Source organism: Tauraco erythrolophus, chromosome 13 (assembly GCF_009769465.1).
Source record: "Tauraco erythrolophus isolate bTauEry1 chromosome 13, bTauEry1.pri, whole genome shotgun sequence".
Lineage (NCBI taxonomy): Eukaryota > Metazoa > Chordata > Aves > Musophagiformes > Musophagidae > Tauraco > Tauraco erythrolophus.
In genome coordinates this window covers 65,085-90,776 of record NC_141477.1, presented here as the reverse complement: position 1 = coordinate 90,776, position 25,692 = coordinate 65,085, and the positions used below count along the sequence as shown (strand labels likewise).

General features: G+C 42.0%; 1 protein-coding gene across 3 annotated transcripts; it reads left to right on the top strand.

Moving 5' to 3' along the window:
- The first annotated feature begins 1,506 nt into the window (after positions 1-1,506).
- LAS1L (LAS1 like ribosome biogenesis factor) lies at positions 1,507-25,145 on the top strand. Of its 3 annotated transcripts, XM_086619852.1 has the most exons (14): positions 1,507-1,730; positions 2,343-2,468; positions 2,658-2,727; positions 3,946-4,027; positions 5,047-5,238; positions 7,104-7,150; positions 10,310-10,419; positions 11,556-11,641; positions 12,589-12,804; positions 13,978-14,113; positions 14,702-15,078; positions 17,465-17,606; positions 22,915-23,927; positions 24,785-25,145. In XM_086619852.1, the coding sequence occupies exons 1-13, from the start codon at positions 1,534-1,536 to the stop codon at positions 23,003-23,005; spliced, it is 1,872 nt and encodes a 623-aa protein (XP_086475978.1). In that variant the 5' UTR covers positions 1,507-1,533; the 3' UTR covers positions 23,006-23,927; positions 24,785-25,145. The 3 variants fall into 3 exon arrangements, with proteins under 3 accessions (XP_086475978.1, XP_086475976.1, XP_086475977.1); XM_086619850.1 differs by lacking the exons at positions 22,915-23,927; positions 24,785-25,145 and adding an exon at positions 21,718-21,841 and having other exon boundaries at positions 1,534-1,730; XM_086619851.1 differs by lacking the exons at positions 22,915-23,927; positions 24,785-25,145 and having other exon boundaries at positions 1,534-1,730; positions 14,702-16,988; positions 17,465-17,502.
- Positions 25,146-25,692: the final 547 nt, after the last annotated feature.

The window sequence follows — 25,692 nt, the reverse complement described above, 5'->3', positions numbered from 1 at the left end:
TAGACCAAATCTTTGGCTGCCACCTGGTTCACCAGCTGAAATCTCTTCTTTCTGTCTGGACTATGAGGCACTGGTCATCAGCCTGTTCATTTTCATCCCAAATGTTAAACTCCTCTGGCTGCACCTCTTTGTTATTCAGCTTCAGCCAGCAACAAGATGCCAGCTGTGTCTCGTTTATCTCCCAGAAAGCCAGCTCTTCTTCTAAGACTGACCTGCAGGTATCAATGGGGCAGTGGAAATGTTTGGTCCTATAATAGTTCAACATGTAGCTGAAGATCTCAGCACTCCCATCAAAAAAGAACTCTTTGGTTGTGGGATCATAGTCATAGATGCTTGGGGCATGGGGCTTTGTTAGGCTGCCCAGCTTGGTGCCTGGGAAGGTCCAGAGGGTGCTGCTGTACGTCTCATATCTGACTCCCCCAATATTCAGGAGGATTTTTTCCTTGGAGCCTTCCATTTGTGAAGGAGGAGGGAGGTGCAAGTCCCCATAGGCTCTTATTTTCAGTCAAAAAGAGAAGAACACAAATTAAAAGAAGTAAAGCAACTTTTGGGCAGGAAGGTTTCCCAGGGTAACTCATTCCAGTGCTTTTAAAGCACATTTTGTACATGAAACCTGCATCTCCTATAGGGAGGAAGGCACTACTTCCCATCATGTTCAGTACCTGTTCCTGAACTCTGCTCTGTGGCCTTATTGTCTGAGCATTTTTCAGGAGATGCATCAAATGAAATTACAAACAACTGGTTTGCATTATTCTCCCGTTCAGCTTTTCTCCATGGGGACAGAGCACACAGTCCAGAGTCTGCCCCGACAGAGTCGCTTGGGGAACTTGGGGAGAGCTCCGCTCCCAGGGCGCCTGCCGGGCCGAGTTCACCCAGAAAAGACTGAGATCTGGGAGAAACGGCCACACAGATAAGAGGTCAGTGAAGATGGAACGGAACGTGTGCCGCGGTTGAGTCCCCCTTGCGAGCAGCCCCTTGTAACCAGCCCTCGGTGGAGCAAGCAGAGACCCACTCGCAACCCGTGGAGGATCCACGTCGGGAAGAGATGCCCGAGCCTGAGCACGGTGCATCTCGAGCCCGTGGGATGCCCCCGCCGATGGGGAGGGGTTTCGTTAAGGGAGATGCCTGAGCCTGAGACCGTTGTGAATCATGGGCACAGGTCGAGGCACATTTACCCCAAGGCCTTCCAGCCGCCCACCCTCGCGCTGCTCCCCTCACCCTGACCCGCACACTCCTCAGCGCCCCACAGCTGCCCCCAGCGCCCCCAGGGGAGACCACACCCGCTCTGCACCGGCCTCCAAACGCCCGAAACTCCTCTGGCCGCGGAGCACAAGCCCCGCAGTGAAGCGCCGGACACACCCCCTGACATGGGAGACAACTCCCACAGCCCCCGGACAGACCCGCCACCCGCGCAGCCTCCCGCCACCCGCGCGCCGCGCCGGAACCCTCAGGCGCCCTTCACCGCCCGCCCCGGAAGTGGCCCCCGCGCCGAGAACGGACGCTCGGCGCAGGCGCGACGGGCCGGGCCGGGGCATGGCGGGCCGCGCGGAGCTGGCCTGGCGCCGCGGACGGCGGTGTTTGTCCCCGGCCCGCAAGCGGCTGAAGCCGCTGCGCACTGTGGTGGCGTGGAGGGGCAGGGCGGAGTGGGACCAGGTGATGGTGGGGCTGTACTGCGGCGACAGCCGGCTGCAGCAGGAAGCGCTGGACCGGGTCTCGGCGTGGAAGAGTCGGTACGAGCCGCGCACCGCGGGCGGGGAGGGCGCCGCGGCCCTGAGGGGCTGGCGCTGCCTTCTGCGCTGCTTCTTCTGCCCCTGGAGCGGCCCTCCTGGCCCTCGAGCCCCGGCGGCTCCCTGCGCTCTCTGTCGTGGGCCCGTCGGGCGCCCGGGACCCGGCCGCAGCTCCCCGGTGTTGCGGGGTGCCGCCCTCGTGCAGTGGGCTCCGGGCACGTAGCTCGTGCCGGAGGCAGGCTTCTGCCCCGTGTGCACCGGAGGACGCGGCAGCCGAAGCCTTGCATGATGGCCACGGCTTCCCAGACTGGTTCCTCAAGGCAGAGCGCTGCAGGAGCACATCCAAGGCCCTCCAGTTGCCTTATTCTCTTTGTGTTGCCCCTGCTGCGTCCATAGGCAAGACCAGTCTTCCAACCCGAACCGTTCTATGATTCTGTGTAATCACTCTGTTCCAAATAAAAGCCTTTTGGAAAGAGCCTTTGATGCTGTCGACCTGCATGGCGTTACTCAGGCTGTTGTGTACCACAGAGCACAAAATATAGCTGGAAAGCTATGCGTTTTGCAGAGGAAGTGTATTCGTGTGAGACTGCTCACCTGTTTTTCCTTTATCTCTAGATATGGTCCCAAAATGCCTCTTGCAGTGGATTGTACTGCTGAACTGATTCGTTGCAAGGTTCTGGATTCATCTGGCAGATTGAAGTCACACGAGCTCATCCTCTCTTATGGGCTGGCTCTTGTAAGGTGGGGCTCTGGAGGCCTGTGTGCTGTGAGAGAGACAGACCTGAACAGATAGTGGTGTTCAGTTGTCAAATTTCACTTTGCATCTTTGGGACCACAGTGTTGCACAGCATGTGGGGGATTTGTCTCTGGGGCTGCAAGTTTCTCTGCAGCTCTTGATAGTCATTTATCTTTTTTGTAACCTGCATGCAGGTTTGTCAACTTGATCACAGAAAGGAAACAGAAAATGGTCAGCATTCCTCTGAGACAGTTAGCCAGAGAGGTAAGTATTTAGTAAGAGTTACTTGATAACTTATGTATATACAGTGAGCATACGCATTGTCTGTTAACAACACTGGGTGGAGGGAGCTGTGGGGGGGTCATTCTTTTGTAACCAAAATAATATAGATGCCACTTCTTTCCAACTGAAAGGTTTTAAAGAGGCTTGATGTAACTAGATATAAAACTTTGTTCTTTAAAGTTAGATTAGGAGTAACAAAGACTGATGATCATTAAAACGTTTTTGGATCACGTGTGATCAAGAGTCCTGATTTACATGTAAACAGTCCCACTTGACATATACACCACACGTTTTTGTTTCTTAGCTACTGAGATACGGAACAAAAGCTAAACCTATGGTTTATAAATTCTAGTCTTTGACAAGCAAGGTTATACTTAAAAAGCACTTAATCACATTTGCAGGCATTTTCATCTTGTATCTCTCACTTGAGGTGAGCTTGTCAACTTCTGTGTGGAGGAGGGAAGGTTCAAGGTGTAATTGCAGTAGCAGGACCAGCTTGAGTCCTTTTATTGCCAGCTGCACTGAGCATCATATCTGGGTCTGAACAGCAAGTTTTGAAAGTGAAGAACAGGCAGTACTTGAGACTCTCCAATATATGCAGCCTTGTATGGGGCCCCAGTGTGAGAATGATCAATTGTGGGGTTTATTTTTTTCCCCCTGGATTTTTAAGAAAGGTGCTGCTTCTCACCTTTTAAAACTGATCAAGCTTAAAAATAGAGGTTATTTTACTATTAGCTATAGCTAAAGTTAGTTTTCCTTAGGAAAGTTGCAAAAAATTGCATGCAACTTAGTGTGTACGATTTGAGTATTATATATGATATGATTTGTATCTTTGATGTGCAAACTGTCATCCAGAATGTTTATCAGTTTAAATATAATTTAACTGCTTCTCAGTGTCTCATTAAATTGTACGTAGCACCTCTGTCTAAAAAGACATCTGTTGTTGCAAGTAACATTGAAGAACTGTAAAATCCCAAGTTTGTATGGATCCTAGGCCACTGGAGGAGTGGGATCAGAGAGGAGGGGATCTCATCCCACCCTTGAAGTGGGAGGCTGGGGGACTGTGGTGCAGGAGTGGCCCAGAAGAAGCTGTTCCCACCCAGGTAGAGGTTCTCTGCAGCATTGCAAGGCTGCATGCGGTTGTGGCATTGGCATGATGCAGTGGGAACTGTGAGGTGACGCCCATGGCTTTTCTTCCAGGTGGATATCCCCATCTGGGTTGTGGATCTCCGTCACGAGCTGACCCACGGGAAGCTGCCACGCCTGGCTCTGTGCCGCAAGGGTGAGTACTGCCAGTGGATGGCATTGAGAGGACCTGGCCTGAGGTGCACTCAGGGCAGCAATTCCAGTGCCACAGGCCCTCAGGGGAGCCCCCTTCCCTCCATGTCGGGGCCCTACAGCACAGGTGGCGAGCTTGTCCTGGTAAGGGAGAGTTGTGGTGTGAGACACCAGGAGGCTTTGCCACTGCCCTGGGGGGTAGCTGAACTGTGTCTGGTGGTTCCAGACTGTGGTGCATCACAGAGCAGGTGTTCAGAGACTTTCTCCTTCCCCTGAAAAAAATACTAGAAACAATAGTTTAGCCCTCTTGTTTCCTTACAGCTCAGGAAGTTCATCTTGGGGAAAGGGGTAAATGCTTTTCCTGGTGGCTTGGAGATACCTGAGACTCTTAAATCCCATTTAGGGAGAAATGCAGTAGGTACTGCAAGCCTGAACGAATGACCAGCTCATGGCCTTTGAAGGGATTCTTGGGAATTTTGGGTTAAGCACTGAGGAGCCAGTTAAGCTTCAGCAGGGTCCTTAGATTGAGTTGGGCTTTGAAATAGTGATGGGAGAAAAGGGTTTTCTCTCTGACCTGTCTCATGTATGCCTAGTGTAGTCTCTGCACAAAAAATTAATGTTATTGTTATAGACACTGTGTAGATCGTGGTGGTACTAAAGAATTGACTCATTTTCTCATCAGAATGCCACTGCTGGGACTTAGTTTCTGCTGAAATTTGGCCTAGCTTGAGCGAGGTGCAGCACTGGAAGAGTGTCCAGTGTTTCTTGTTGCCAAAAAGACTGCAGATGGATGTTACCAGGCCTGTGATACTGGGGGGTTTTTGGTTGTGTTTTTTTGGGGTGGTTTGTTTTTTTAAACCTCATTCACCTTTTTATTGATGGAGTTGTATGAGATTTTAGGGTTTGTAACTTGTTAACAGCATTGCTTTTCACAGTGCAAGTTAGCAATGTGTCACCTGTATTTTTTTTTTCAATAACAAAGAAAATGTCACTGAGAAGAGGATATTTTCTTTTCTCCCTTAGGTTGTGATGTTGTGCTGGACTGGCTACGAAAGACATATTGGAGCCGTCAGCTGGGCAATAACTTGTGCGAAGAAAGTGAAGATGAGGACGAGGAGCAGGAAGAAGTGGAAAGAAATGCAGAGTTGGACAATGATGCATGGGAGATTCAAACTCCACAGCATGAGGCCTGTCAGAAACACAAGGAATTCCATGGTAACTGTCACTAGTACAATGGCAGATACAAGGATTAGATATGTGCTCTGCTAGAGAAATCAGTTTGTAAGTGTCATCTTCTAGCCCTGGCAGTGTGTAAAGAGATACCTTTAGCTCAGATTTTGGGATTCCTCTTTGGGCCTTCGTGGATTCTTGGGGTGATTGACTTTTTGTGGTATTAGCTCACTGAATTTGTAACATAAAATCTTTTTCTGCTATTGAATATGCAGTATTAACAGTTACCCTGGGATGGTTTAGGACCAAGCATTTTAAAAATTAGTTGTAGTGTCTTGCCAGCCACAGTTTTGGTATTGAGGCCACTGTGCACAAAGACGACTATGATCCTTTTATAGCTCTCAAAACTCTGAAGACTCATAAATTGAGCAAAAGCAGGATAAAGGCAGTACAGTCAGTTTCAAAATACTTCTCATGTGGACAGAACAATCACTAGCTGCCAATAGTATAAAAAAAAAAATCACAGGTAACTCAACCTGGACATAATGTAAGATATAAAGTGCAAAACAATGAGAAAACTGTAGTAAACTGTTCCACTGGTAGCTTTTCCATTACCAGAAGTCTGTGAACCCAAAATAAGGAGCTTTTCTCGAAGTGGATTTCTAGTTTGAATGACTTACTGGAGGAAGTGTGAGTTCTGATTCGATGACTGGTCTGCAAGTTTGAGGCATTGGAGGTATCAAACAGTAAAACCAATTAGTTATATTTTTTCTGACAAAACATGGCATGCATATAGGGAGTAACTCACCCAGGAGATTACAGCAGCCAAATCCAAGGTCCAGAAAGTGTGCAGAAATGCTGAAGTGACCCTTAGTGCTCTCTGGAAGGTCACACTTTCTGGCTTTAGGTTCTATAGATTTGTTGCAAGTCTTTTCTAATAACAGACTCATACATAGATACAGTAGCTGTGATCCAGAAAATACTAACTAATTTGTTGTGCACTTTGAGTTTAATACAGAATTTAGTAGAAGGGTCTAAACCTAGAGGCAGTACTAAACTTTGGAATGCAGCAGCACTTGCCACTTTTCTTGTCGGAGTGTATGTCTGGACTTCTGTCTGACTTCATGTTGGATCAGATCCAAGCATGTGCTATTCCTTCCTCTCTCTGGCTACCCTGAAAAAACAGCAGAGCCCACACCCCACCCCGAGTTGCTGAAGGAGAGAACCACAGATTGATATGGTAAATTCTATGATTTATATATCCAGAGTAATGGAATGCCACTGATGTGTCAGTCCTACAGTTCAAATGCATCTGAAGTTTTATCTGGCTAATACTGGGTGGTGGGCACCCTGATAGCAGGTGACAATGACACCTGAATGGTGAAGCAATTTGAAAGGTGGTGCTATTTCAGGTACAAAGTAAAAGTGTTCCACAGATAGAGAAAGGACGTTTCATGTAGATGGTATATTCAAGTTTAATAAAATCCTATAAAGATATGGTTCATTTGTGAATAGCCACAGTGCTGTTGCAATAGATTTAAAATGCAAGTATAAGGAATGCAAAAATGCATCAGAGCATGAACTGCCTATGGGAACAATTTCTTTCTAAACTGATCTATTTAGGAATTTTTTTGGAGCTGTCTGGATTTATCCAACTTGTCTGTCTTTGGCCACTGTTAGTGATGGAATACTGAACTCCTGGTTCAACCCTGCTTGATAAAACTTATGTTGCTAGAAAAGTCTGGGAAATGTAGGAGTCTTCACAGTGTTGTCTGAATCAGAATTTATGACTTCATTTGGCTGATGTCTTCCTTGAGTGTATATTCAGCAGAACTAAGCAGCTTGTCCAGATACAAAATTACCTTTTATAGTTGATCCATTCCCTGTTTAAACTATATGTTTATTTCTAGAAAAAGTCAGAGATGTGCTGATATCCTACAAGAATGAGCAATTTCGGGTAAGTGCAGTCTGATCATTGGCACTTGCGTTTTTTCTCATTTCCTGCTTGCGACAATAAGTATTCTCTTCATTCTTACCCAAACTGAAGAGCTGGTGCTCTTGGCCAGGGCTCATTTGAAACACCTGAGTGCTAGCATGACCAAGTTGCTGTGCCAGGAGTTTGTTTCATATAACTGCAGGGATTCCTTTTTTTCTCCCTGTAGTGTCCTCCCATAGTTAGAATCTCTCCAGAAGCGTCAGTGATACAGGGGTGGTATTTGCATCGGTGCCGCAGAGGTGGCAGGAAGCTGGTGTCCGCAGTGCTCCAGCGCTTGCCAGGTTGTGTGCTCTTGCCCGAAGTAGTGCTGCTGCCTAGTGTGTAGCCCACAGGGGACCTGTGCCTGCTGTGTTTGCGAGGAGAGGCTTGGTTAGTTCCTTGTTCGGATCTCTCTCCTCATGTCATAGGTGGCTTGCCAAAGTAGAGCTTCACTGCAGAGAGCAAGCAATTTGAGCTGCGATGGTTTCTGATGTGAACACTTTGTTCATGTTTGTAGATGAGATATGTACTGGTTGAAGATCCCAATTCTTCCTTGTGCGGGTGGCTAGTACTCTGTTTTCTTTCATCCTAGTGTCTCTGGAAATTGAAACCTGTCATTCAGAAGTCATTAGCCTATGTTTTATATCATGCACCGTGTATTTTTGCAGTGCCCAAGGTGCTGCAGTTCAGATTTGTGACCAGTTTGCCCCAGAAATCGCTCTCTGCACAGCTTCCCCTTAGTAATGGGATCATTCTTAGGATGTGTCGAGAGCTGGGTTACAGACCTTGTAAAATGTCTTTGAATACAACCTCACCAATCTACTGTTGTTACTGGAGAGCTGTTCTCTCTTCTATTTCAATTAATATCATTAGGGCTAAAGGAGAAAGTGTGCTAACATTCCAGTGAAGTGTAGACTTAATCAGCAGTGAGAACTAGGGTCAGGAATTTTATTGAAAATGAACATCCAGTTTCCTTCGTTGTCTTGATTTTGGAGTACATAATGTGATGATTCTTTGTTCATCTATTTCTGTAGTGGGTACTGGCTTATTTTGTATGTTTTGCATTGCATTGTAAAGGAGACGATTATATGTGGTGAGTGACTTCTTAACAGAGGGAAATATTTCAAACTGAATAGGAAAATGCAAATTCAAAATTTAAACTGGCCAGGATTGAATGGGGGAAAGGAGTAGTCAGTCAATTGCAAAAGAGTTATTTAAAAACTTTTGTTTCAAAGTGTATGTGAAACTCTCCTTATCCCATCAAATTGGTGTAAATACAGGCTGAAGAGTAAACTCTTGTTGTATGCCTCAATTTAATTGAATGCTGCATACTGTGCTTTTCAGATTTTTCTGTTCACCCTGCAAGGCTGTCTTTCTTGTTGAGTGATTTCAAGTGGTGTACTTCTAAGACTCAGCTGTGAGAAAATACAGCTGAATTGTGAAAAATGAATGCTCTGTAGATACATGTATTGTGGATATAGCTTTTAATGTATTATTTTTGCCACTCTGAGGTTCACTGAGTAAGGGTGGGCAAAGGCCTTGCCAAGATACTTCAGCGCTAAGGAGTATTACTCCTTGTGGCTGATACCTGCAAGTTCTTAGCTGAAGTTTGTCTTTAATAAAAACCACAATACTACTTATATGCATTAATAACTATTGCTAGTAATTTGAAGAGATGCAAACATATTGGTCCTTTGTTGGTCTCTGAAAATCTGTTCTGTACAACAGTAGACCTGTAATTTAAAACTGATTATAGCTGATAAAATCTCTGAAACTTAGAAATGGGTTGAAAAAAATGACATGGACTTGTTCTTGTACCCTTTAAGGGCAAATGGTTTGGTGCGTCCAAGTAATTTCTTAACCGCAACAGCAACTGAATGTTCCAAATATCAAATAGATACTACTTGAAGCTTTTTTTATTTTAAACACTTACCCTGGATTGGCATAGCAAGAGTGGTACAGTATCTTTGCTAGTCTCCCTGCAGGGACACTCTGCTGTGAGTCTCCCTGCATAAAAGTAATCTTTTTCAAGTAAGAAAGAGAATCAATTACACCTAAGTTATCTTTAGAACGGTGTAACTGTACAGTCTCTGATCCAGATACTTCTCTAGCTATTTTGTTAGCTACTCGTTATACTTAAAAGTTTATACAAATGTGTAAGGTGTGAACTAGGCCAAAATAACCTCTGTCATTGGGGCCATGTACTTTGTTGTCTCATTGTTCGTATAGGTAGTCTAGAGGTTCTTTAGTAATTTAGGTCATGTGTTTATACTTGATTTGTCATTTAAAGTATCTTTTGCGTGCAGTAGTAGCTTTGTATATATAGGTTTAGAGAGCTAATCACAGTCCTGAAAATGACGCCTTGTTTTTTTGTTCTCATTTTACATTAGATTCATACCTGGCAGGAAAAATAATTTCTTCTTTTCTCTCAGTAATTATTGTCTTCCGAAAAGAATTTGCTAGATTCTTGTTGGTGATGTAACGTGCTTCATGCCAATGTTTTATAGAAGGTGGTGATGGCAGAATTGCCACTTGGGTAGGTTGTGAGCCGAAGTGGAAGGCATGTCTTGCTGGACAGACTGAGATAAGATATATATCAAGCCAAGAAATCACTGACTTTCAGAGGAGTACTAACCTCCAATATTCTCTCTTCTGTTCTTGGTACAACTTGGTAGTCTGTTTTGTGTATTGCTCCTACTCACCAGATGCTCTCAGCTGATTACAGGTTGTCTAGATGGCTGTGTTGATTTGACATTTTGATCTACTGTATGCATAATGTGACTGGCAGAACCTTGTTCTGACTAGGCAACCTCATCCTCACCCCACATGGGGTGTGGGGATGATTCAAAATGATTCTGTCCTGGTTTGTGCTGAAGTCAGGGAGAGCAAGATTTATAACCAGGATGAGGTTGACAGGTCTGACTTCTTGGTGTTGCTGCCTTTTTAATCTAGGCCTTTTCCAAGTATGACATGGCTTATATTAATTTTTAATATACCCCTAGGAAGGGGAACTTTTGTGAGTTTTTCGAAGTGCTGTTCATGAAGTACATGTGGCAAGTGCATCTTCTCTTCATAGCAATGCCTTTCTGTTCATCATTGGAGCATATTTTCTGTTAATGCTTGGATTTTTCCTTCACTCAGGTTATGCAGACTGTGCAGTCTGTTTCGAAGTCTCGAGAACTGTGGTCTGATTCATCTTCAGAAGTGGACTGGATTTTGGCTCAGATCAAAGACCTGATGCAAGAGAACAGGTACATCTCTGATGAGGAGCTGAAGTGGAAGGTACAGTGCAGAGCTGGGCCTGTAGACCTTTTGCACTACCTTTTCACCATGTCCTTCAGCTGATCATGGAGAAAGCAATTGATTGATTTCCTCAACATCTTTGAGGATTGAGTTGTTAATCTATGTTAATGGGTAATGTTCCCTGTGCCAGATGGTCTCCAAGGTGTTGTCCCTGACTTAGCTGTGCTGGCCTGAAGGCATGTCAGCACCTTCAGTGTCTTCAAAAGCTCTCCCAACAACCTTGTGTAGACTTTGATTTCACGGTAACCTTTAGAATTCTTCAAAATTGCAGGACAATGCTTGGCCTCTTCTATACTTTCTAGTACTGCAGGGCCTCTATGACCTTGAGACTTTATTATTACTATATAAATTTGCGTGAAGATCCTGTCCCACTCTGAGAAACACAATCAGTGTAACTCTGTAGACAGGATAGAGTATCACATTACAGATATGAGCTATAACTCCTGATGTTGGATATAAATATATATACCATACAAGCTGCTGGTTAGTTTAAGAGGTCATCAAATGTTGTGCCAGAAGAAAACCCTGAGGACGAGACTTGCACCTTAAGTGTCATTGCCCATTGGTTACTGAGCATGGAGTAATGAGCATGAAGGTTCTATAATGAAAAGCATAACTTAATAAACATGACATTTCTATATCACTTGAACTGTCTGTTGCTAGATGGTTGGTAGGTACTGGTGGAAGCAAACCATTGCACCTACTGGTGATTATGATCCTCTCTTCCCTAAGCATCCTCTGTTAGCCACTATCAGAGCACGAATGGACCCACAGGTATTTCAATATGATAAATGTTTCTGTGCTTTTGAAATACCAAGATATTTGCCTCTGGAACTGGAGCAGAAATGTTTCCTTCAAGGTTCTGGTTATGTTCTGGTTTACACAAGTATACATTCTGTCCCAGTCTAGTGGGATATATATCCAGCCCCAAACTGCCATATAATTTTAATGCCTTAAAACAAGCTACATCACCTCCTCATAGTTCCAGGTATTTGGCTGTCGAACTTGTTTCAGAACGGGTGCAAGTGGTATTTTGATATGCAAAGGAGTAAGTGGCATTAATAAGACTCTTGAATTGCTCTAGGGAGACAGTGGCTGAAGCTCTTCTCAGTGATGGCTTTCTCATCCCAAAGATGGATTGTCTGAAGATGCTAAATATCAAGTATGAAGGTTAGTGTTTTGGGCACCACATAAGTAAAAAGTGCATAGCTAGTGTTATGTCTAAGTCTGTTCTTTTTTTTCTCATTATGTTGTAATTTGTAATTCTCTGCATATTTTTCATATATCTGCCTCCTTAAACATCTTTTGACTTGTTCTCCAGGCCCTTTTACGGCCACGCTTAGCTATTGCTTTTGCATAAATGTCTGCCATGGAAGGATAGCACTTCAGCACTGAATGCTGCCTGGCCGAAACATCTTCTGGAGATTGCATCTCTGCCTGTCTGCAATAGTTACTGATTTCATGAACTCCCACTAATTCATTTTCTACATTGAAGATTTGAAGCAAACCTAAATTTTTTTTTTGAGCCTCGTTCACCAGTTGTATCTTGGTTCCATGCTGCTGTCAATACATGTGGATTAGGTAAAAGGATTAGGTACCTAGAGGCAATGAAAATTAATAATTTGTCTGTTCTCCTGGGACCTCTTGGAAACATCAGCCAAAGAACTTTCCAAGAAAGATCCTCAAATTTCTGTGACTATATTATAGTAGTAAACATATAGGAGCTTTTTGATTCTGTGTTGCTTTGCTCAGTGTGCCTTCTCTTTGCAGTATGTTTTTAGACAGAAGAGCTCTTCGTTATGTGTGAAATAAGGTCAAACTGGAAAGGGATTAGCAAAACAGGTAGATTTTCCTGTGGTTTACCATGTGATTAGATCAGACGTTGTAATTTTTGCTTTCATTGCACTGTTGTGTTAATTATCAATTTGCTGCTTCTTTTACTTCCCTAACGTAAGAAAATAGTACTTCCAGGTTCAGTGAGAATCCCAGTAAACACCCTGAGTTTGATCTCAGAACAAACTGCTTTACTTTGGAACAAGTGTCATACCTGTGGTTCACAAAAAATTACAAAACTGTGATTTTTGACTTCCTTTTTTTTTTTTTTCTTGTTATTGCAGTAAATAAAGAGGTATGGCAGTTCAAAATTCCTCAGACGTTTTACTGCTTTTGGCAGCCTTTGCTGACAGGCCTCCTCTCCCGAAGTTTTACACAGATCCTAATAGAGAAAATGTTTATGGAGTTGAAGGAATGTTCTGACTCTTCAGAGCTCCGGCCTCAGTTCTTGATCAACTGGATTTCTGAGATGCTGACTGGCATTGCCAAAGTAAACGCTGGTGAGTATGTCTGGAATCTTCTGTGTGTAAAAAATGTAAGTCTCTTCTGTACTATTGCGAAAACAGGGAGAGTGGTGTGACCTTTAGATGGAAAGTTCAGAACCTGATTATTACCTTTTTGTCATGTGAACGCAGAGCTTTTGTTGTTGCATTTTCTTACACTTTCAACCTGCAGCTTATGTATGTCATGGATTTCTTAGCAAAAAATTGAAATTGTTATTGGCAACTTGGCAGCAGCCTCCTCAAGATAGGAAGAGCCAATCTCTCCCATGAAGGATCAGGCCCTTAAGTGCTATTTTTTCCAGATATCAGTACTTGTAGGAAATAACAGCAGATTACAAACAACCTGTTGAGTTCCCTGTTCCCAGTTTTTTCCTCACTTAACAGAAGCCTGCCTTTGCAAGATACTTACATAGTCTTGCTGTCCTTTTTCAGTCGTATCACAGTATTTTCACCCCTTCTAAACTTTACACAAAGGTAATAAGTAACATTTCGTTTTCTGTTCCAAACTCCTCAGAACTGTTTAAATTGGCAAACTCTGTTTCACTCAAGAGACGGGCACAGAAGAGCTTTAATTATTCAAAGCGTGTCACAGGAATTCTCTTAACAGAGCTTTTGTACTGCGATATAGCGTATCCCTCAGGAGGTTTCCAGCTGGCTAATTTTGCCACCTCTTCTGTCCTCTCCCGGTCTGGCTCAGTCTGCAGCAACGTTTTGCCAGTGTCTGTGGCAGTCACAGGTTCATGTTTGATGCTTTCAGTCAGCACTGAGCATATCTATTATGTACCAAGATCCCTGGAATGGTGGTAGTTCCCACCTGTGAAGTCTACTCATTGCATTGTCATCCGGAATGATCTCAGGTCCCAGAAGCAGAATCCTGCATTTATTTGGGACAATGCTGTACAAAGACATCTTGTGGCTTTCCTTTCTGGGATGGCATGCACAGAACCAGCTTGGGAAGGTCTGCACCTCACTGTGGTCACGTCTTGTGGAGCTCATCGAGCTGTGGGTGCATTGGCAAGTCCCTGTAACAACCTTGGTGTGTTTGATCGGTACATCTGGTCTTGGAATGCCATCTTATTTGAGGATGAGTGTTCCAGTAAAAATGCAAAGGGATGAAGGGTGTATTTTTAACGAGTTTTGAGCCTCTTGTTTGCACTATCTTCTTTGAAGGGAAGAAAAGACAACACTGTAACAAACAGGTGCCGGTGAAGGAGCTGTTCCTCCATAAAGTTCCTTTGCAGTGGATAAAACTGACTGATAATTGCTTGGAAGCTCCCTGCTGGGCAACTCCACACCTTCTTCAGCTGTAAGTTTGATCCTGTGGCCTAGAAAAGGGACAGCAAACAGTGCTCTGTAACAGCTTTGTCCTGCTCCCCTGTGATATGCCAAGTTACAGCCCCATTCCTTTCCCTTCCTTTGCATCTAGTAGAAATTGTAGCAGGTGCATATAAAGCCCTGCTTGTTGCTGCTCATCTCCTTGTTAATTCTACAAAGAGAAGGAGGAGAATTTAAAAGGATTGCACCTTGAAAATTAAAGCAGAGATTATGTGGGGAGGTATTAAAGAAACAACTTGGTCAGAAGAAAAGTGACTTGGTAGCAGAGATATGACTGCTTATACAGATGATACAAATTTAGCACAGTTGGTGACTTTTTCACATGAAAACAGCAAAGGAGGAATTAAGTTAAAAGTATCCCAAGTCCTCAATTTTATCACAAAGAGGGAGTATTCCAGCATCCAGCCAGCAGGGAATAATCGGATTTGCCCGTTAGAGGGGATATGTGAACGAGCCATCCTGGAGGAAACTGACACTTAAAAGGCTGCTCAGCTTGATAAACCTTCATCTGGAATCTATTTTGCTTTTAAGACTTTTACATTGCCCTTTTCCTTTCTAGGATCCTCACAATCATGAGACCTCGCTTGCCACGTTCTTCGCGAAAGAACCTTCTCTATCTTGCTTCTGTTTACACAGAAGGAGGTGGCCCTTTGTCCAGTCCAGGCCTCTCTTCAATCTGCAGTGAACAGCCAATTTACACTATAGAGAGCTTACAGTGGAGGGCCAGGCAAGAAAATCAGGTTAAAAATCAAGGGCAGAATGTAGACAAACAAGAAGATGTGCTGGAGAGAGATGGTGTAGAGGAGGTGGAGGAGGAGGAAGAAGAGATGGTAACTGAAACAAATCCTTTGGAAGGACTTGCTCATTCTGGTGATGTAGTGGCTATTGCTGAGAAAAAGGCAGCACTGCAAGGGTCCGCCTGGCAGATCACTGCAGGTAACAAATAACTTTGTAAGACTGAGACACTCTTTGTCACTGGCAAATGTTAATTGAAATGCAAAGACGTCTCAAGCCCTCTGGGTGTGGCCAGAATTGAAACGTGCTTCAAACTCATCTAAATGCCAAATCACTGAAAACTTTTTTTTTTTTTTCAGTCTTCTGTTTATGGGCAGGAGTCATCTCTTTTAAACTCTTGAAATACTGAGAGTGCCTTTTTCGGGAGTATGTTGTTACTACCTCATTAAAGTTTTTGTCAGGCCTTTCCAAACTGTTTAAAATTTCAGTGTATCCAATTGGTGGGGCAGCATATATGCCAGCTGTGAATGGCAAAGAAAATACGGATGTTCCTTGGACTTCTGTTTGTCAGACTTAGTGGTATTTGAAAGCAGAGTTTGGCTGTGCTGGAAATCACCAGTCATACATTCCTAAGTTCCATGCTCCCGGAAAATTGCTGTTAAGACATGGTGACAAACAAAAGAAAGGAGCAAGGCAGGTTTTTAGAGGGAATAAACAGTATATCCAGTGTTTTGTTAGCTTTATTACAGTTTCTCCTCGTTGGAGTGGAGGATTCTGTAGCTTAGATGATTTTTGGGTGAGTGATTTATGGAGGGACTTGAAGACAGGAGGAGGAGGTTGGTGGAGAGAAGTTGGAGGCAAAGTGATATTTAAAGGAAGAAGAGGAAAAGCAGCCAGTAGAAGACAATGAAGTCTTGTACCTCACTCACAGGGAAATTTTCCCAAGTCAGAAAAAAAAAAGCCTTCTGCCTGAGTAGCTTGACTTAGTTCTGCTGATGTGAACAGCTTGTTGGAGCTGGACGTTTTGAGGACAGAAGCAAAATTGTCCTCTGCTTCACTGACTTAGTTACCATCTTTAAACAATTTGAAATTATAGCCACTAGGTATGTACAAACCCATGACAACATGTGGTATGTCAGCTATTTACTAGGTTGTTCCCCAAAGAGAGGTCTTAGCCAGTTAAATATATATAATGGTAATTTGCCTTACAGGTGCATTGGATGTTACCAAGTGCTATTTCTGCCCCTTTTGTAATTGTAAAATTATAACACTTAAAAAGCACTATCCTATGTCAAGATTTTTTGTTCTATTAAATGCCCAAGAATGGTATAAAAAGGAAAACAAATAAATCTGCTGGTTCTTTTGGTCATTGCTTGGGTTTTTGAGCAGGTATAAAGTACACAAAATAAATCCGTTTCAGGCAAAGAGAAGGAAATGGCCAGGTTGTATGTGATTAGCAGGGGTCTCAAACAGTCTGTGTAATTATGGCTGGCTCTCTGGAGTGGAGTGCCTTATCTTCTGAAGGCTTCTGTTTGCTGATCTTCGCTGAGCTGCTAGTAAGCGTTCCAGAAATAAGAGTTCTGGTATCAAAAAAGCATATAGGCTTAAGAAATGTTATTGTCAAAACAATGCCACATAGTAATTTGTGTCTTTCATTTAGATGTGAAATAAGGATGAAATTTAAAGGAGGATTTCCCCGTTGAGAACTGCCTTTGAAATTTTGGCACCACAGTATAAACGAATTGACTCACTGATGTTATCAGTTGCAATGGATGGTTTCCCCTTGTGCAGTTTCTGACCCCCATTGGAAGCCAAATTTAACAAATGTGAAGTCATGGAGAGGAAATAGCAATAGGTGCTCATAAAAACAAATAGCAAAATTCCCAAGACATTGTTGTATTGTTTTTCTTTGCCATCTCATCCCAGCCCAGCTGTCTGTCCAGCATTCCTTAATTGGTTTAATTAGGCTTCCCCAGCCTTATGCTCTTCTACGTTTGTGGCTTCAGTTCTTTAGTCACTGCTGCACTGTTGCTGTGCAGCCACTAATCTCAGCAAGTCGTTAAGAAGCGGATGCTGAATCGAACTGGAGGAATGAGCTACTGGATGCAAAGGTGCTGGTTTCTATCTTTATAGTGTACAAATGGCTCTTTCCATTTACAGAAGTATGCAGAGTAATTTTTTAAATTAACATATGTAAGTCAATGTGTACATTTCAAACAAAAGTATGCTTAAAAAAGGAAGGTAAATATGAAGGGTTACTCTAGAATACTGTGGGGTTTCTTTTAATGAGCATTGTCTTATAGTGGTTTGGACGAGCTGCACTGTGTAGACTGCGTGATGTTACATGACTCCAGATGTGTCCCTGTTGTCTTGCATACTATAGAGACTTTCTCTGGAAGAGATAGTAAGGTTAGAAATAAAATTAGTTAAAACCATAGTTCAAACTTATTTTTGAGTACCTGAAATTGTTCATTTTTGCTGAATGGCTGAGTTGTGTGAGACAGTATTTGTGGACTTGGGGGATCTTGTTTTTTGAAAATCAGTCTGGGGAGCTCTGACTTCCTGTTTATGTACTGTTTTTACCCAGATGAAGTACGATGGAAAGACTTTCCTCTTGGGAAACTCCCAGGTCAGACAGATGACCCCGATGGTCTCATGTTGGATAATTATTCCATGATGTCTCTGCTTGATCAGCCAGTGAGAGATGAGTGGAAGTCTCCTATTACAAAGTGAGTAATGGTGTGGGCAGGACTCTGCCCTCGAACCATGAAATGTATTTGTCTCTCTGTGCCTTGTACTGTATGATGTGAAAAATTAAGGATGAGATTTCCTTTTTACTTCTGTTTGACTAAATAGTTTGACCTAAATATCTACTACTATCTCTAATACCTACTAACTGCACTTCTCATGGATTTTTAAAGCAATGTGTGTGCTTGGAAGGACCTTTGCAGTGCTGGTGTAATAGCGTAGCAGTCTGCTCTTCAGACTGCTGACAACTCTGTGTTCTCTGATGCTGTTAATAGGATACAGTCTGCTGATCCCTTAAATTAACTAGTCTGGAAGTGCAGAACTTTGAAAACAAGCTACGGAGAGCTGGTGCAGAATGTGCTTGGTGATACACTGGGATGAGTAACTTTAATGGGAAGAACTGTGGCTTTACAATTAAAGCGTTGTCAATTCAGGCCTGCTCAGTGGGTATTGTTTCTGCTTGATTCATCCAATTGACATGTAAAATTAGCACCTCAGAGATTGTTAGGTAATCAAAAAGAAACTATCCTTTCCTGCTGCTCCTCTTTCTGATGATTCAAATAATGAAGTCCTTGGTTCTTACACTTCTACCAGAGGCAGGACCAAAACTGCAGCAAGGTAATTTTCTCCTTGCTTTTACTTTGGTTGTGACTGCTTTCGTTTAATGCCCACTAAATCTTTCTTCCTACTACAATTACAAGTTTTGCTTGATAGCCCTTCATTAGAAAGCTGTGGATGCTGGCAGCGGACCTTGGAGATGTTTTCTGGGCAGTGTCTAGATAATGTTTCCAATGTATTTTGGTTATGTTCCAACAAGAAAAAGTCCTCCATATTTAGAGTTCTGTCATAGCTCCTAACAACTAGAAGCTATTGCTTCCATGAAGCAAGCAACCAGCGGATGCATTGGTCCTGATGCACCTTCAGTGTTATGTTCCTTTCTCCTCTTTATCAAACTTTGACACTTGTAGCTGCTTTTGTGATGCTCAGTTGTTGCAGTGAGTCATGTGAAGCAGTTCAAGTCTGGGCATTTTTACGGCACTGACAAGCAGTAGTTGAGTGTTGTGATTAAATGGTAACGTCCCTGACTTAGTATCACCTATTGTGACTTCAGAATAAATGTGATCTAATTCTTTGGATTTGGAGGGCATATAAGGGTAGTAGGAAAGAGTTTCAGGAGGTAAAACTTGTTAGGATTTTTGCAAATCCATTAAAAGTCCAAAGCAGGTAAGATTTCTTGTTTTCCAAAACTTGCTTTCCTTATCATGCTTTAAGAGCAAAACATCGCAGTGTCATTAACATGGAAGCTGGAACTATGATTCTGGGAATGATGATGTCTGTGAAGGTGCTTTGAGATTCTTGCTTGAATAATCTGCAAATACACATATTTGAAGGATCTTAAGAAGAAAACCCAAACACAAAACAAACACCCACACCTCAACAAGTGCACTTAAACACAAGCCTGACCTTTGGCTTAGCAAGTTTCTGATTCACAAACTGCTTACAGGTGGGAGGGTAATTGGGAACACTGTTCTGTTGTGCTTGGGTGCATATGCATCTGCTTTTGAATGTAGCTGGAGATGGGCAATTCAGACCTTTGATCTCAGCTACTGCAAACATTTTTACATACTGGAACTGATGTGCAGTTAAATCTGGACCCTAACAGCATGATGCATGCTCTGCAAGATCTCCTAGGATGCATTCATCCTCCCCTCTCCCTGAACATTGTCTAGGAAATACACATGGCTATCATTTTAGAAGGCCTTTTTCTCATAACAGACTTTTCAGGGGTATTTTTCTCCCATCCATGCTGTAAAAAGCATTGAAAAGTCAGGTTAGTACTTGGTCATAAACATGCAGGTTTAAAAAAAAAACCACATAGCTGTAGAGTCACTCTAGTTTTAAAACAAAATGAAAAAAATACTGATACTGTTAATTAGATACTGGATGGATTCTCACAGTTACAAGTGCACTGTTTAATGATTTTTTTCCACAGGTGAGCTGTTACTTATCCATACTTTAGGTAATGTTCTCTAGATTTTACTTTCTAGGACTCGTTTATGATTCCATTGCTTGCAACAAGTTAGAAATAAGTGATCCTTGCTTCTAGGTATATGAAAAGAAGCAGCAAGTCATACAGAACGGACATGGCTATGGGGAAATGCCAGGTCAATCTGTCTGTACACAGAAGAGGAGCTAATATGTTGCTATAGGATAGAAAACATTGTCTGTCAGCCAGGTGAAGATTTCCAGGAGGTTCTTGGGCTCAAGACTTAGCTGAAGTATGTAAATTTTTAGGAATTTCTGCTCTGTACCATACTTGTGTAACTGTAATGGGAAATTTTGCCACAGATACTTAGCAGAGGAAAGAACTTAGAATACCATAGGTGTGAACTTGGAATACCATCTTCAGGAAGCGGTGTGCTTCATGCCGTAATACTTGCCTACACACTTGGCTGGCCCCTACCTTGACTTAGAGAGTAAGCTGCTGGTAACCAGAACAGAAATGTTTGCCCAGGCACACAGCTTCTCTGTTCCTGGAAGAGACAAACCTAATTTGCATTATAAATTTTTGCTCACATGTGTCAAAACACTCTTGATACCTGCAAATGGACAGCTGGAAGGACCTGTTTTTTCCAGTTTCTTTCATGCTTTTCTTGTAGGTAATGCTTAGTTATTTGGTGCTTGCAAGGATGTGAAAAAACATGTGGTGATGTTGAGGAATTCAAGACAGAGTGGTTGGTGTAGATGGATTGTTTGTAGTTTTATGGTTAGGAGGAAGCTGCCATTTCATTTTACAGTGCATAGTAGTGGGTCGCCTTGGAGAGAATTAAACCTTTTCTGCAGTGCCTGTCCCGAGTCAGGCAAGGGTGGAATTTGCTATGGTGGCACTTTGCAGAGAGGCTTATACTGGTGTTGCCATGGAACTAATCATCAGTGAAACCAATTACACAGGCTGTTTTAGAAACTGTGTTTTAAATAAAGGGAGGGGAAGCCTGAGCCACCAGTAAATATCTTGCAGTTAAGGTTGAGGGTATCATTCACTTTTTACCTAGAGTATTCTGTTCATGTACCATAGAAATAAAAGAAGAGGGACAGTGATGTACATGATGTTAGCTGACTTCTTGAAGAAATCACGTTAAGAGCCGATTTCTGCTGCAGTGCAGTGCCTCATGATTACGTTACAGAAGCGGAATGAGTCCTCACTAACTGCTGCATTGCAGACCTGCACAGAGTGTGTTGCCTGTTCTGTGTAGCATAGAGTTACTTGTACTTCTTGAACTCCTGCTGCAGAGAAGACCAAAGCAATTTACAAAGCATGTGCATAAGGAATCATCTTTCTTCTTGGGTGGGATGTGGCACCAGCTAAGACAAGCAGAGCCAGAAGTATTCTGGAAATGTAGTATCCTGGAAACTTAAAATAGCAAAGATCACACCAATTTCTACTCACTGTAGGCTGGTTTTTTTCATGTTGTCTTGAAACTAGTCATGCATAGATTGCTGCATGCCTTTTCTTCCTATTTTAATATGAAACAATTTCAGCATATATTCAATGGTGAAATTGCCATAGAGGTATACAATAGAGGTATGTAATTAATTGCTTCTAGGAATTTGTAAATTGTCTTAAAACTTCCTTTAATCAGAATTTGCTGCTGTCATCTTTGAAGAGACCTAATTTTAAATAATGTCAAGATTTACAATTGCTCTTACATGATTCTTATGGCTTTGTTTCAAATCATACTGCTGTTCTTGTTCTTATCTCCTTGGTTTCTATGCTGGCTGTATTTGTGTATTAGGGCACTGGTGGTGTCATGACTGTAAAGCTATACAAGACAGTTCTGGTTCAAGGAGTTTTTTTACCCTAAACTACCAGAAAAATAGGAGTCAAAACCCACTGGCAAATCCAGAAGGTGGATTAATTTTCATTTATTGTTGTTAACTGCTTTTGATATTGGAGAAAAAGCAAATCTGTGGGAAAGCAGCATGGTTTGATGGCAGGAGGCATGTTTTCTCATATAGCATTTAGGCATGAACAGGAGCAAGGAGAGATGTCAGACCACTTCCTGTGACAAACCTCTGTTCCATTATCGCCAGAAACGTGGGAACGGAGAGTGGGCTGGAGTAGCTACAACAGAATCTGAAAGACCTAGAACCTCTGCTCGTTTCAAGAAAAGCATGGTTGCACTAGCAAAGCAGGAAGCTGGGCTCTGGCCTGCTTTTGAATGCTGGAAATAAAGAGGTACCCTGTGCTAGAGTAGAGAGTCTCACTGATGCTGTGAAGAATTGGCAGGGTAATCTAGGTGATTTTTAAACTAGAAAAATAGGATTGAGTTGATGAGTAAAAAGGTTCTTTACAATGTGAGATATCAGGTTCCAAGTGAATCCTTTAAAGATTTGTTTTGTTGATAAAATTTAGCTTTCACCTTCACCATTCTCATAAAATGAAGAAAAATTACAAACCAAACCCTTATCTGACCTACTGAACAACATGGTGGTGATTTAAGTTCCTTCACATAGTAGAACTGTGGGTAGGGAAGAGTTTACCTGTATTCTCCAACTGTTCTTTGAGCCTTGTGTTCGACAGTGCTTTATGTCTGGGAACACTGTATAAAAACTTCTTCGTGTGCTGTGCTGTGTTAGCGAGTCATGTATATGGGTCATTTTTTTGGGGATCTCCTGGGACTCAGGCCTAACTGGGAAACTTCTTCAATGAAAAGGGATTTTACACCTGTTTGAGCTACCTTCTAAAATTAGAAATTACTTAGCATGTTGTGGGTGTCACCAAACAGCAGTTGCCTTTGAAGTCTCTGTAAATGCACTAGTTTCTGTGACTTCTCTGTAAAGCCATAGAAATGGCCAGTTTCCATGTGCAGAATGTATAGGCATTGTTAACATTTACAGCTTGTGACAGACTGACTGTTCTTATGTCGGCTGCTCGCTGTGTTAGCGTTTCACCTGATTAGCTTGCATTTCTAGCTGCAAAGGACAGATGAAGGTTCAGACGAAGCTCGTTCCGTGGTTATTTCTGAAGTCACGTCTCCCTCACAATTGTTAGTAACTGGTAACCTTTCTTTTGGTCTGTGCTTTGGTACCTTTGCCTCTCTTGAACGATGTGACTAAAAACTAAGGACATTCCAGCAGCTAAATGTTTGGAGCTAAAAATGAGAAATGACATTTTGTTTTGAAAATAAAACTTGTTAACAAGTTTAAAGTGCTATCAAAATTACTTAGATGATGTAAGCTTCTAAATCAGCTCGGTGCTTATGTGCTTTATTTCTCTTCCTCTCACAGCTCTGCAGAACTGAATATTCCTGCGACAGGAGGATTGTTATGGACCCAGAATGACTTCCATAAAATAAAAAGTGGCCTTCAACTTTTCTAAGGCAGCAGAGTGCTCTGAAGCTTTCAGTATGGCACAAGATAAGTGGCATGGAAGAACTAGTAATGGTGATGGGGAAATAGCCACTCCAGGATATATTTTCTTTTTTGTGAAGATTTTTACCACGTAAAATCAATATTTTATAAAAGTGGTGTGTTTTAAGTTCCATGTGTAGTAACCATTGTCTTGCTTAACCACTGTCATGAACTTTTAGCTCTAGTTGATGTTTGCCAAATACAGTTAAGAGTACTTCAGAATCTCTGTGTTCCATATTTTTTTTCATGGTTAATAAATAGAACCGACTGAAGGCAAACTCTCTTTCTGGATGCTCTTTTTCTTTTTTCACTCGGGTATTCCGGAAAGTGTCCTGTGGTCCTTGTTAGCGACTATCGAGCCCTTCCTATTTCGGTAACGCTGGTTTTGTCCTGTATGAGTTTGCATTCATTTCCCAGCATAAGGTTGTGCTGCAGTGTTCATCTAGCTAGGATTTCACATGAAGCTTCAGGGTTCAAGCCTAGTTATTGCATGACTGAATGCACTGCAGTGTATCAATAGCTTCAAAATTTTTTTTTCTCACCATTTTTTTCAAGTGATAGTCTTGAGGCCGCTATTCTCTCTTTTTAATTAAAAGTTTTCTGCTTGATGTTATTTCTACTCATGATTTTGCTGAGGTTGATAACTAATACTGTGGTCTTTGCTGAGAGCTAGTGCGATCACTGCAGAAATAGACTTGACTACCTTGTTGGAAAGTTGTTGAAAAAAAGAACTTCCAGCTAGTTTTTCCTAAACTCAGTTTTCTTTACCTTTATTAAAGGTTCTTGAAACTTGGAGGCTTCTGCAATTACCTGTCAAAAAATAGAAGTTCAAGCATATATTTATTGCAGGACTTCTCAGTAAGAATTTGTTGGAGTGTATCTGCTAGAGGGTAAGACGGAGCCTTTCTCTGAGTCAGTCTAACAGTTCGCAGTATTCACAAACTACACGGAAATAGGAATATGTCAGTGCAGCATTGTGTAAAACCTGCACAATTATGTATTGCTTGTTCAGGATTATGAAATTTGGTGTTTGTTTGATCAGATTAATTCACAAGAGGAACAATTTTGTAGCTACTTTGCCAAGCACCTGGGAACTGATGACGTTACCATTAATAATCCATAATAAATGCATAGATAACCATAAGATTTTAAGCCAGCCAGTTCAAATGACTTAAAAAGCAAGTTAACACTTACTGTATTTGGTGCTTCTGAGGTCTGTCAGTGCAAACGTAACAGTTCAAAAAAGAAAGGATGATGCTGGCAAAATACTGTACTACATATATTTTTTCCCCTTTGGTAAAAGTTTGCTTGGTAAAATTTGTTTTCAACGAACAAATTACTTTGCTAGAAGCATATTCTGAGTGGAGATAGGAGAGGCAGTGTTGACATACTCCTAAATTACTTTTTTCCTTTGCATTAGGTAAGACTTGTTTAGACTGCTTTCTCCCTGTAAATTAATCTCTCCAGACAGATTTTTACTGTCTGAAAAAACATCTCCAAAGGGAAGCTATAGAAGGGACTGTAGATAGAAGCTGGGAATAAATCATGCAGACAGACATTGCTGAGGAAGGTAAGGCCTGGGTCCAGTGCTTTCGTGGCCTGTGACCCAGCAAAAAGCTTTTGCTGCTTTTTGAATGTCTTTTCAGTGTAAGTAATTGGACAGAGTAGTGGAACCTTATTAGGGTAATTTGTTCCTGGCTATTACGATAATATTGTTCCTAAATATTCTATTTTCTCATTCCCAAAGGCAGGTACTCTGAGAAGGACTTCAGCTCTACCCGGGGGTTACAGTTTCGGGGAGAAAAATGGAACAATTAAGAATATCCTGAGGGATCTAATTAGAACTTGTTTCCAGGAGTGGTATACTTGACGACGTAAGTTAAGCACAGGCCTGGGATTAGGAAAAAGCAGTTTTGTAATACAGGTATTTTATTGGCTTTGATTGGTGTTGTGCTGTATTCTGAATTACCTGGTTCCTGGCCGTTGTGAGAGCACACATGGTAATTGTGAGAAGTTCAGGCAAATCCAGATAGATATGATCTTTGTATATCATTTTCCTTTTGTTAGCTTTACTCCCCACCACTCCAAAAAGTTAAAAGCAGTTTGAGTCAAAGCAGTGGCAATAAACAACATTGTATCACCTCCCCCATAGTAAGGGAAATGATTGTTTAAATAGGGAAAGAAAATTTGTGTAATACAGAGATTGACAAAGGATGTTACTCTGACAAGACAGCAGTACCTAAATAGTACTTTTTCTTCTGCTTTTTAAAGAAAAGTAAAACTCTTGTCCTGTTCCTTCACACATTTAAGCACATATAGAAAATATGAGCATTATGTATGATTTCAGGTATTCTTCAGTAAAACAGCTAAAAATATTAAGAAATAATTTGGACAGACTACAACAGTTGTTTTTGGACAAAACAGCTTTTTGAGGCTTTCGCCTAAAGAGGGTTACAAAATAAAGAACTAGAAACAAATAATCCAATGGCTCTCAGTTTTATTAAATAAGCAAATTTATATATGAAGTGTAACAGGTTTCGTATTATTAAATAATTGTGCAAACCTTTTACACAGAGCAGGGAGAGGAACAGGTAATAGCTTATATATTTCTTTTAAATTCTTCTCTTAATTCTTTCAATACATTTACAAATTTTA